Source organism: Motacilla alba, chromosome 13, assembly GCF_015832195.1.
Source record: "Motacilla alba alba isolate MOTALB_02 chromosome 13, Motacilla_alba_V1.0_pri, whole genome shotgun sequence".
In the NCBI taxonomy this organism is placed as follows: domain Eukaryota; kingdom Metazoa; phylum Chordata; class Aves; order Passeriformes; family Motacillidae; genus Motacilla; species Motacilla alba.
Genome location: NC_052028.1, coordinates 14,791,700 through 14,802,852, shown reverse-complemented (window position 1 = coordinate 14,802,852; position 11,153 = coordinate 14,791,700). Strand labels below are relative to the sequence as shown.

At 60.5% G+C, this 11,153-nt stretch overlaps 1 protein-coding gene across 5 annotated transcripts; it reads right to left on the bottom strand.

The window, feature by feature from the left end:
- Nucleotides 1-108: 108 nt before the first annotated feature.
- CDHR2 (cadherin related family member 2) lies at nucleotides 109-10,458 on the bottom strand. 5 transcript variants are annotated; one of them, XM_038150596.1, is made up of 33 exons: nucleotides 10,454-10,458; nucleotides 9,933-9,998; nucleotides 9,441-9,499; nucleotides 9,014-9,079; nucleotides 8,796-8,935; nucleotides 8,516-8,569; nucleotides 8,228-8,317; nucleotides 7,544-7,633; nucleotides 7,134-7,256; nucleotides 6,908-7,051; nucleotides 6,691-6,766; nucleotides 6,388-6,494; nucleotides 6,078-6,308; nucleotides 5,835-5,990; nucleotides 5,442-5,609; nucleotides 5,112-5,173; nucleotides 4,788-5,028; nucleotides 4,452-4,688; nucleotides 4,120-4,189; nucleotides 3,418-4,032; nucleotides 3,100-3,171; nucleotides 2,776-2,825; nucleotides 2,510-2,661; nucleotides 2,213-2,315; nucleotides 2,045-2,133; nucleotides 1,771-1,845; nucleotides 1,579-1,656; nucleotides 1,435-1,495; nucleotides 1,202-1,326; nucleotides 926-1,039; nucleotides 738-815; nucleotides 573-633; nucleotides 109-380 (listed from the first exon to the last, which is right to left on the bottom strand). In XM_038150596.1, the coding sequence occupies exons 2-33, from the start codon at nucleotides 9,971-9,973 to the stop codon at nucleotides 261-263; spliced, it is 3,948 nt and encodes a 1,315-aa protein (XP_038006524.1). In that variant the 5' UTR covers nucleotides 9,974-9,998; nucleotides 10,454-10,458; the 3' UTR covers nucleotides 109-260. The 5 variants fall into 5 exon arrangements, with proteins under 5 accessions (XP_038006524.1, XP_038006522.1, XP_038006523.1 ...); XM_038150594.1 differs by lacking the exon at nucleotides 10,454-10,458 and adding an exon at nucleotides 10,357-10,411; XM_038150595.1 differs by lacking the exon at nucleotides 10,454-10,458 and adding an exon at nucleotides 10,334-10,342.
- Nucleotides 10,459-11,153: the final 695 nt, after the last annotated feature.

Genomic DNA, 11,153 nt, shown 5'->3' with positions numbered 1-11,153 from the left:
CGGGGCAGAGAGGGTCCTGGGGGCAAGAAGCCTGGCTGAGCCCCACAGTGGCACCTCCCCTCTGGCACCAGCCAGCCCAAAACCAGCACTTCATGCTGGGAGAGGTGACTCCAAGCTGACTGAGCCCCCCAGGCAGCTGGGCTGAGGACCACAGGACACTGTGACCCCTGTGGAACAGTTTATTGCCAGACACTGAACATATCAACACTGAGGCAGCTGCCCGAGTCCTGCTCTGGCCCTGCTGCACCCTGTGAGCCCGCTCACAGGTCCGTGGTGGTGAAGGTGGTGTTGAGGTATGCTGTTCTGGTGGGCTCCTTCATGTTCAGGGCAGCCACCAGCACCTCCTTGTCAGTGGGGTCTGCTGGCTGCATTTTGACCTGCTGCAGGAGGAGAGTGTGGTCAGAAGGGATGGGGACAGAGATGCAGGGCAGGGACACCCGTCCTTCCTTTCCCCTCTGTTGAGGGGTGCAGAGTGAAGGACACAAAAGGTCCATGAGGCCCTGGGGACCACAGCAGAGAGAAGATGTCAGGATTCCCAGCTGCCAAGCACTGACACCTCTTTGTACACTTACCTCGACCTCAAAGTTGTCATCTGCTGGTGCATTTACTGTATTTTCATCCAGGGAATTCATGCTGTGGAGAATGGAGGGTGGGAGGTAAAAAAAGGACCCAGGCATTGGAGAAGTGATGTATGAGGTGACAGCCTGTGGCCTTTGGGACCTGCCCACAGAGCTCACCTGGTCACAGAGATGGAGTCCTCGTGGAAGCCCAGGTCGTGGGAGGGATCCAGCGGGCGGTTCAGCATGGGGTTGGCCCTGGTCAGGGATGGGTGGCAGGTAAGTGCTGCCCCTTGGGGCACTGCAGCCCCTGGATGTGGAGACAAGCCTGGTCTCTCTCCACCTGCTGCAGGGAGCCCCTCACTCACCCCTCAGCGTTGTACTGGTTGGTCCCAGGGATGCCAGCTCCTTGCTGTGCTGTCGCAGGGTTGAATGTTGTGGCCACCTTCAGAGCCTTCATGGCATTCAGCTTCCTCTTGTAGCTGCAAAGCCCAGGGATGGGGCGGGTGAGAGGGGCAGGGAGGAGCTAGGCTGTGGGATGGGGTGGGCAGAAGCAGGGATAGGAGGATAGGGATGGGTCTGGGGGTGCTGGTGAGGATGGGGGCGGTGGGGGGTAGTAGGAGGGGGTGCAGGCAGTGAAGTACCTCCTGGTGGTGAGTACCAAAACCAGGGTCATGATGAGTATGAAGATGAGCAGGAATGCTGCCAATCCTGCGATAATGCCAATCAGCTCCATCTCCTTGGTGGGCTTTGTCACCTCCCCGGGACCCTGGCACAGAGCAGGGCTGAGGGCACAGTTCCAGCCAGTGGAACCCCCCAACCAGCCCCAAAGGGCTTGCTGCCCCTCTCCCCGTGCCCCTTGCCTGGCCCCACTCACAATGACAGCCAGGCCCAGTTTCACCAGCTCAGCCAAGCCCACGGGATCGGACTGTATGAGCCTGCCAAGGAAAGCGGAGGTGTGAGCAGCTGGGCTGGCTCCAGCACGTGGCAGTGCCCGTGCACAGCCCCAGCCACCACTCACGTGCTCAGGTCATTGACACCCAGGGCAGTGCCATTGCTGTACACGAAGTAGACCTCCATCACTGACTTGGCACCCTCGCTGCAGAATCACAGAGATGGGGAGAGTGTGGTGCTGGGGTGCAGGGCGTGGTGCCCTGCCCCAGGGTGACAGCCCTGATGCCACCACCATGTACCCTTCCCCACCACCACTCACTGGGCATCACGGGTGTCCTCCATGCTTCGGATGGCCACCACGTAGACTGCTGCCTTGGTCACGGTGGTCAGGGCCCTAGGAACAAGAGAGAGGGGGGGAGGCTGTGCTGGACATCCTGCTGTTCTGCTCACGGGCACAGGAAGCAGACTGACCCCCTGAAGCCCCCCCTCTGGTGGGGACGTGCCTGGCCCACCCCGTTCACAGTCCATGAAGCTGAGAGACACAGTTGGTGGGTCCAGCCGTGCACCCCCAGCCCCAGCCCAGCACCCCTTACAATTTAATATTTTCGGAGTTACTCTGGACTTCTTCCACTGTTGTCAGGAACTGGAGCTGAATGCGGTAGCTCTGATCCACTGTGAAGATCTGCGTGTGGGGACCAGGGGTGAGCAGAGCTGGGCTGGGTGGGTGGTGTCCTGGGACGGGGGTTGGGGGTGACACTCACACTCAGCATGGTCTGTGCTCTGTGCACCGGTTCCTCACCATCCTCAGCCTCCACCGTCACCTTGTACTGCCCCTTCAGAGATTCATCAAGGTTGCTGGCCACTCTGTGAGGACAGGGGCGTCAGTGATCCCGCTGCACTGCACAGCATGTCCCCCGCCATCCCTCAAGCTCCATCCTACCTCCATGCCTCGGCAGGACTCCAGAAAGGCTTTGTCCCCTTTCCAGCCCGTGCTGGCCCTGCAGCGGGCAGGAGCTGAGCTGCATCCCTCCCACCCCAGGCCAGACCCATGGCCTCACCGGATACTCCCGATGTAGGCGCCCTTGTCAGGTGTTGTGGACACCCCAAAGAGGTTCTCGAAGGGCCGACTGACCCCGTTGTCCTCCACAAGCACCACACTGACGATGGAGAAGGTGATGGTTCCCCCCAGCCCTGTGTCAGCATCTGTGGCCTGCAGGGATGGAGCATGGCGGGGGCATGGGTGGGAATGGCCCGTGCCTGCCCACGGTGGGGACAAGTGAACAAGGCTCCACGGACTGACAGATACAGGTAGGCAGCTCCTCACCTTCACAGTAGCCACTTGCAGTTCCACAGGCGAGATTTCGGGGACAACCACTGCCAGGAACAGACAGATGGATGGTGCAGTCATGCTGGTGAGCAGCCAGACTCGCTGCAGACCCCACGCCCACACATCCCCAGGTTTCCAAGCACCCACTGCTGCCCTTGGCTCCACAGCCTTCATGGAAAGCACTGAGTAACCCCAGCCTGGCGCCCGCACTGCTCAGCCCTGCCCTGGGCTTGGGGAAGATCCTCACTGCTGGTGAATGTGGCAGGGCATGCGTGGGTGCAGCGAGGAGCCCACGAGATGTGCCAACCCCCAGCTGCTCACCAAAAGTGTCTGAGATGGCCTCGAAGACTGGCACGTTGTCATTCACATCAACAATGATGATCCTCAGGGTTTCTGCAAATGTCCCAAAAGCAGAGCTCTCATCACCAACAGAGCAGCCCTGCAGCACCATCCTCTTCTTCCTGTGGGAGCTCTGTCCTCCCAAAAGGCTCAGGTCAAAAGAAGTGGGGACAGCCTCCCTCTGTAGCCAAACCACCCAGCTCCTGCCCTGCTGCCCACAGCTCTCATGGGAGGTGGGAGAGGCGGGTCCAGCAGCTGCCATGCCCGGTGGTGGGGAAGGAGGGGGCAGTGGGGCCATACCGTTCTGGCTGTAGCGGTTTCCTTTCTCAGTGTACAGGTCCTCCACCCTCAGCGTGAGCAGGACCCTGTCACACACCTCGTAGTCGATGTCCGAGCTGTTGACCAGCACTGAGCCATTGGGTGCCAGCAGGAACCAGTCCCAGCACACGTCCTCAGCACTGCTGTCCCCCTTGAAGCAGGCGACCGCCAGCTCCTCGAAGACCAGCGAGTGGTTGGTGTCAGGGTCGAAGGCATTCAGCGTGCGGATCAGACCCTGCTGTGTCCCGTTCTCAGCCACAGACACGTCCTGCAGTGAGGCTGACAGGACGGTGGGGGACTCGTCATTGACATCTAGGATGTGCACTGTCACTGAGACATTGGCCTTGTCCCCTGCGTTGTCTGCAGCCGTGTTCTCTGCCAGCACTGTCAGGGTGAAGAACTTCGGCCGCAGCGTGTCATAGTCCAGGAACACCTCAGGGTCTACGGACAGCTGCCCACTGTAGTTCCCTGGCCCCAGGCGGGTTGAGCGGATTAAGAAGTTGCTGGAGCCACTGAGTCTTTCAAGTCGGAATGAAATGCGGGAATTGATCTCTGTCCGGTCGGCATCTGTGGCGTTCACGTCACCCACAAAGGACCCTGCAGGTGGAGACAGACACTGAGTGGGCAGTGGGCACTGACTCAGGGGCATTGCTGGTCCCACAAACCTGGCCATACAACTTCTACCTGGAGAGCTTTCAAAGACTGAGAACTCATAGGACTGGTTGAGGAACACGGGAATGTTGTCATTCAGGTCCTGCAGAAGACAAAGCCCATGGCTGTGGCCCTTCCAGGAAACAGGATTCCCCACAGCCAGCTGGGGACAGGAGTGTGGGCACCTACCTGCCCACAGGCAGGAGCTACACAAGCCCTCTCCTGCCTCCCTGCATCAACTATTCACTCTGCCCCCACAGAAAGCCTGGAGACAGCCAAGGATTCCACAGCCCTGCCCTGCCCATCCATCCCAGTTCCAAGCCCCAGCCTGCCCCAGCATGTCCCTGCTTGTGTCCAGGGCTCACCCCCACGGTGATGGTGACGTTCACCGTGGTGTTCAGCGGTGGCTCGCCGTGGTCATACACCATCACTGTCACCACCATCTGTCCATGCTCATCTTCCACGGCTTCTCGGTCCAGTGGCTCTGTGCTGTGCATCTCACCTGTGTCTCCATTGATGGTAAAGTTGTTGCTGAACAGTCCTGGCAAGATCATGAAGCCCAATTTGCTGTTGGGGGTGTCAGGCTCGTCATTGTCGATGGCCTGAAAAGGTCAGCGTTTGGAACAGGGCTGTCGGGCACCTCGGGGACAGTCCCTCCCCTCCGACAGCCCTGTCAACTCCCCACCTCTGCTGGCACATACCTGGATCTGTGTACTAACATTCTGCCCCTCTTCCACCGAGATGAAGTAGGAGCCAATGACGACAGGCGCCATGTCGTTGGCATCCAGCACGGTGATCTCCAGCACCGTGGTGCCCACCTGGCCGCCCCCGTCCTTGGCCTGCAGGTTGGCGTAGTAGATGGAGCGAGTCTCCCGGTCCAGCAAGCTCCCGTCGTGCACCAGCAGCGCCCCGGTCGTGGCGTTCACCATGAACACGTTACGGCTGTGGCACACACAGAGCCTTCAGGCCTGCAGCCCTCTCTCCAGGATGATGCCCTGGTTGTGGCTGGCTGTGCCCTTACGTACATGTTCTCTGGGAGCAGCTGGTAGGTGATCTGGCCCAGGACACCGCTGTCTGGATCATAGGCCTAAAAGACAGAAGGAACTGTCTGGTCAATCTGTTTCAGCCCTCAGAGCAGTGATGAGTCTGGGGCAGTGGCTGTTGGCAGTGAGCACCCCAAAAATGTGGCCCTGATAGGCAAGGGGTCCCACCCTTGAGTACCCACTGGTCCTGAGTCCTTCGTGTGTGTATGAAGAGATCTGTGCCCTCAGCACAAGCTGTACTAGAAGTGCTAGGTGTGCCCAGTGCCCTGCTTGGGGATATCAGGTGTGCCCACTCCCTGCTCAGTGCCTGACCGTGATGTTTGGGGAGATGACGGTGCCATCGGGGCTGTTCTCCATCACAGTCAGGTTGTAGGTGCTCTGGGGGAACTCAGGGATGTGGTCATTGCTGTCGATGAGGTCAATGGTCACGGTGGCCGTGGAGCAGCAGTCTGTAGGGTTCCCCGTGTCATTAGCAATGATCTGCAGGATTGAAAAGGGACTGTGTCTCACATGAGTCCCCAAACATTAGAGAGACCTGTCACACTCCAGCCCAGCTCCCCTGCACCAAACAAACTGCCAGGGCAGAGCCCTGTTCTGCTTTAGCTCCTGAGCTCTGCAAGAGAAGGGCCGTGTCCCCACTGTGCCCCAATGCAGGCAGGGAGCAGCAGCTGCCTCCACAGAGCAGGCCAGCCCTACAAGTCCCACCTGCACCACCATGACATGGCTTATCTCGTAGTCCACTAAGGATGAGTTTTGCACCAGGATCTGGACTTCCCCTGCGCCCACAATCGTTGTGGGGAACACACTGAAGGCGTTGGCATTGGCACCCTGCAGGCTCAGCTCAAAGCTGCTGTTGATGCCCTGTCAGGGAGGGACAGGAGCCAGGGTGAGTGGTGCACCAAGGACAGACACCGGCGCCACAACCCAGCACCATGGACAAGCTCCTACCTTATCTGGGTCATAGGCAACAATGTTGAGGTTGGACACAGGCAGTCTGGTGGAGGAGTGCTCTATGATGTTGCCTGTGAAGTTGTTCTGAGCACTGGCGGAGAAGTCACAGCTGGACAGGGAGCAGTTGTAGAACTGGGGCTTGTTGTCATTGACATCAGTCACCAAGATTGTCACCAGGGTGCTGGCCTGGGCATTCTTGCCGTAGATATCCGGGTGCTCCTCACGTGCCTGGGGAGGAGGACAGAGCAGGTTGGAGGGGCCCAGGGAGAGGAAGAGGATGGGGTTCCCCTTGCTATGTCCTACTCACTGTGACTACCAGCAGCACTTCATCACTTGGCAGCTGCTCACGGTCCAGGGGCTCACTCACAGTGATGGTGCCCGTTGTGTTATTGATAACAAAAGGAACACTGGCATCTAGGACAAGGGGACAGCAGGAACCAGTGGTAGCCACTGGGAAAAACAGGCCTGGCCCTCTCTCTGCCAGCAGGTCAGGCTGGCAGAGCCTGGGTGCCCAGAACCAGTTTCCAGGGTACCCCTTGCTGCCTGACCACCCCTCCTGCTCATCCCACTGTGTCATCCCCTGCCTGACCCATTCTGCCCCATCACTCACTGGTGATGATGTAGGAGATGTTATCATTCACCCCTGTGTCTTGGTCCATGGCGGTGACAGTCAGCACAATGGTGCCCTGTGGGGACATGGCCATCGGGGAACACCTATGACATCTCCAGCTGCCCACAAGCCCGGTGGCCCAGACACTTCAGGGCATAAGAGCCCCCAGGGAGGGCCAGGGGCAGGGACATGACACTGGGGCAGGCAGGCTCCTGACCAGGTCACAGTTCTCGGGCACAGAGCCCGAGTAAGGCTCATTGAGGAACCGTGGGTCCAGGTTGGGCACGTCCTCAATGGTCAGGGACAGGTAAGTGGAGCTCTTCTGGACGGTCCAATTGTTGTGCAGCAGTCCCCCTCCATCCTGAGGAGCAGAGCAGAGCACCTGTCAGTCACACTGCCCCCTTACCTGGCAGCCCTGCACCCCCAGCCTGCATGGTCCCCACCTGGGCGAGGATCTTGATCTGGTAGAAAGTGTTCTTGGCATAGTCCAGGGAACCACTGAGCACCACACTCCCATTGCTCAGGATGTAGAAGAGCTGGAGATTGTTCATGTTGTCTGGGATCACCTGAGCAGGGGACATCAGCCTGGGTCACCAAGGCAGGGAGCAGAGGTGTCCCAGCAAAGATGGGGTCTCGATCCCCATCCTTCTGCCAGGCTTGGCCCATGGGGACGCCCAGCATTTACACCCAACCTCTGGCCTGAAACTGAAAGCACCTTCCACCCACTGCCCAAAACCTCCCTGCACCCCCAGAAACATGGGCCTGCCCTGGCTGTGTCCCCCAGCAGCACAGGGGTGGCCCAGGGGTGGGCTTTGGGTATGGTGTGACTCACTGCACAGTGCTCTGTGCTCACCTCCTGGATGCTGTAGCTGACTTTGGAGGCGTTCCCAGTGTCGCTGTCGTTGGCAAACACGGTGTAGATGATGCTGTGCACGGCTGTGTTCTGGGCACACAGGGGGTGGTGGTGACAGAGCAGGGGGTGATGCTGGGCCTGGACCCTGCCAGCCCTGCCCTGGCATGCTCCCTGCAGGGCTGCAGGTGCTGCCCGGTGCCGTGGCACACGCAGGGACAGAGCTGCTGCCCTTGCTCAGGCCGGGCAGAGGCTGGACCCCCTTGCCACCCTCCCTGGGGCCCCTTGGGAGCAGAGGCTACACCCCAGCCCTGGAGCTGCTGGATGGGGGTCGGACCCGGCCCCACGCCCCATCTACACCTTGATCCAGTGTCACGGTGTCCTGGGCTGACAAGCAGCTTGGGCACACCCTGAACTCGGTGCAAGGGCAGAGTCCCAGTCACATTGCAGCGTCTCAGGGTGACACAGAGGCTCCCATCGGGAATTGCCCTGGTGACAGAGTGCTCCCAGGAGCTGGCTGCACCATGGACAACCCCACGCCCAGGCACACTGTCACCACACACCCAGGTGTGGGGTCACACTGTTCCCAGCCTGTCATTGTCCCACTGCTGGCACACCCATGCCACAGGAGCCACCCAGCACCCCTGCCCTGCTGCCCGTGGGGGCTGGGAGGTCCCAGAAAGGTACCTCGGGGATGATGGCATTATATGGCAGGTGTTGGAAGACAGGGGCGTTGTCATTGCGGTCCTCCACGATGACGGTGACTTTTTTGGAAACCTACCAGATGTCAGAGAGGGCACAAGGATGGGGGTGTGGGAGATGGTGGCCAGCAGAGCTGGGTGCAGTTCTGGCACCCCATGCCCACCCTGCTAGCCAGCCAGCATCACCCACCCGCTTCCAATTGCCTTCCCACTGCGTCTTGTCCATGGGGGCTCCCTTCCCCTGCAGCCACCCAGCCCTAGCCCCAGCACTCACCTCATTGTTGACACCGTCTGACACCCTGGCGATGATGGTGAGCCTGGCCTGGAGCTGAGGGGACACAAGGCAGGACATGGTCAGGGCCAAGGTGAAGCTCAATCCTTGGATGGCTGAGCCCCAACCTCTGTGTAGGGCTGGGCCTCAGCTCCTGTGAGGACAACTTTACTCCAGGAGCTGGGTTCTGGGGCCAGGGAGGGACCCACAGGCTCTGCCCTCCATCCCCATACCCCCAGACTCGCACTCAGGCAGGGACACCTGACCCATCCTCTGCCCTCACCTCACGGTCCAGGGAGTTCCTCAGTGTCACTTCGCCTGATGTGGAGTTAACAGAGAAGTAGAAGGCGTCCATCCCTCCGATTTGGTAGGTGAGAGGGTCGTTGTCTATGTCATAAGCCTTCAGCTGGAAAGCAACCTGGCCTGGGGGCACAGGCAGTGTCAGAACCCCCCAGTCACTCCTCTGACACCCCAGGCCCCTCTTGAGACCACCCTACTCACCCAGCTCCAGGTCCTCAGGCACGTAGAAGATGGTCACGTTGAGGATGGGGACTGTGTTTGCTGAAACTGCAGGGAAGAGGAGCTGAGCACCATCCCTGTGCGGGGCTCTGCTGGCAGAGCCATGTCTGGCAGCACCTCCCGAGCTCCAGCCCGAGCTCCCAGCCGTGGTTTGGGTCTCCGTGGCAGGCAGGGGAACCCCAGCCCTCTCGTCCTTGTGCTCATCCCACACCTCCAGGCTGTGCTTCTCCTCCAGCTGCAGCCCCCACGCTTTCCCTGCTGTCCAGCCCTGCCTGCCCTGGATCTCCAGTGCGGCTGGCAGCTGTTTTGGGGTTGCAGCTTCCCCCAGGGAATGGAGAAAGAGAACTGGGGCTGAAAGCAGCTCCAACACCTCCCACCCACCCTGCCAGCTGCCGAGAGGAGTCCTTACCTGCTGCCAGGAGGAAGGGGAGCAGCACCAAAGAGCGCCATGCCATCCTGCCAGGAGGCCTGTGGGCACACGCCAGGGAACAAGCACCTGAGAGACTCAGGCCTGCCCCCCAAATCCCTCCTGGGGAGCAGCCGCCAGGGCAGGAGAGGAGCTGGTGGGGACAGTCCCCTCTGCTGAGCTGGGCTGGTGAGCAAACAGCAGGCTCCACACCGCACTGCTGGGCATGGGCTCCCTGAGGACATGGCATGGGAGGACAGGGGTGACCTCCAGGTAGAGGAGACCCCAGGAGCCCGTGCTGGGCATGGCTGGAGGCTCCACTGCTCGTGCCCAACAGGGCCTCTCCGAGGAGTCCAAGAGTAACCATGGAATGACCAGGGTGTCTCCCTCCTCGTGCCAGGGCCTGTGGGTGGCTCCACAGCTGACAGACCCCCCAGCTCCCCCCCATGCAGCAAGGTGCCCGCGGGGGCCGGGATAGGGGCTGACATCCCTTACCTGTGGCTGTGTCCCTGGGGATGCTGCCTCTGCACTCTCATCTTGACACTGCCAGACCTTTGCCTCCTGCAGTAAACACGTTCATCAATCATTAACTGCAATTAAGGGGTGAGAAATCCCTCTCCCCGTCTGCCTTCCGTATTCCTTGTTCTCATCCCACAGCTCCCACCCAGCTCAGCTCCAGGCTCACTCCCCAAAACCAAGCCCCCAGGTCCCCGTGCTGGGGGGATTGGGGTGGCTCAGGATTCAGCCACCCCAACCTGCACCCATGGGACCCCCAGCTCCCAGAAGGGGTGTGGAGCCTGCAGGGATGCAGGGGGATCCCAAACCACCCCAGGAGACCAAAGGGGGGGTTGGGGAAACGCCCTGCATCCCCTGGGCTGGGGACACTGGGGTCCTACCAGGACAGGGGGTGGGCACCAACCTTGTGGTGTGGCCACTGGGGCGGGTGCCTGGGGCCCTCTGCACCCCCTGCCCCCCACTCCCCTCCCCAGGAGCTTGGCCCAGCCTCTCTGACCTACTTCAGACCCGCTAGGGACAAGGGTGGATTGTCCAGCTCTGCTCAGGCAGAAAAGGGCTGGGAGGTGGTGGTGGGGGGGCATGGCCAGCCTCTTGGACCCTTGCATCCACGTCCCTATTCCCTGGGGAACCCACGGGAGTGGATACTGGAGAAACTCTGGAGTCTCTCCAGACACTCAGCCTGCTCTGAGGTTCCCATCTCACCCTGGGGTGGGTCAGAGAACCCCCAGAGAAGGGGCTACAGGGGACAGACTGTGACCACCCCTTAGCAAACCTCTCCCGAGCTGGTCCAGGACCACCCCAGCTCCTGCAAAGGCTGCTCCAGGACATCCCCACAGACACCCCCTGAGCTGCCTGCGGTCACCCCCAGAGTCCCCCGGGGCTGTTCCGGGGTGCCTCCCCAGAGGCTCCTGGGGCTGGTGCTGGACACGGTTCTGCAAACTGTCCCGTTCTGCAAACGGTCCTGGGGCACTTCCACACCTCCCAGGGCTGTCCTGAGACATCCGCAACTTCCTGAAAAGAAGTTGTAGCCAGGTGGGAGTCGACCTCTTCCACCTGGCAGCCAGTGAAGGTTTAGGTTGGACATCAGGAAGAATTTCTTCACGGAACGGTTTGCCAGGCACTGGAATGGGCTGCGCAGGGAGGTGATGGAGTTACTGTCCCTGGAGACGTTTAAGGAAAGACTGGATGAGGCACTTAGCG

Bases quoted from the DNA above. Each gene is read 5' to 3' on its own strand.
- CDHR2 (XM_038150592.1), bottom strand. From the start codon at position 10,024: ATGATTGATGAACGTGTTTACTGCAGGAGGCAAAGGTCTGGCAGTGTC. The intron at 5,991-6,077 runs GTAGGAGCTTGT...CCTCCCTGACAG, and splicing joins TTGCCTATGACCCAGATAAG to GGCATCAACAGCAGCTTTGA. The intron at 816-925 runs GTGAGTGAGGGG...ATCCCTGACCAG, and splicing joins AACCAGTACAACGCTGAGGG to GGCCAACCCCATGCTGAACC.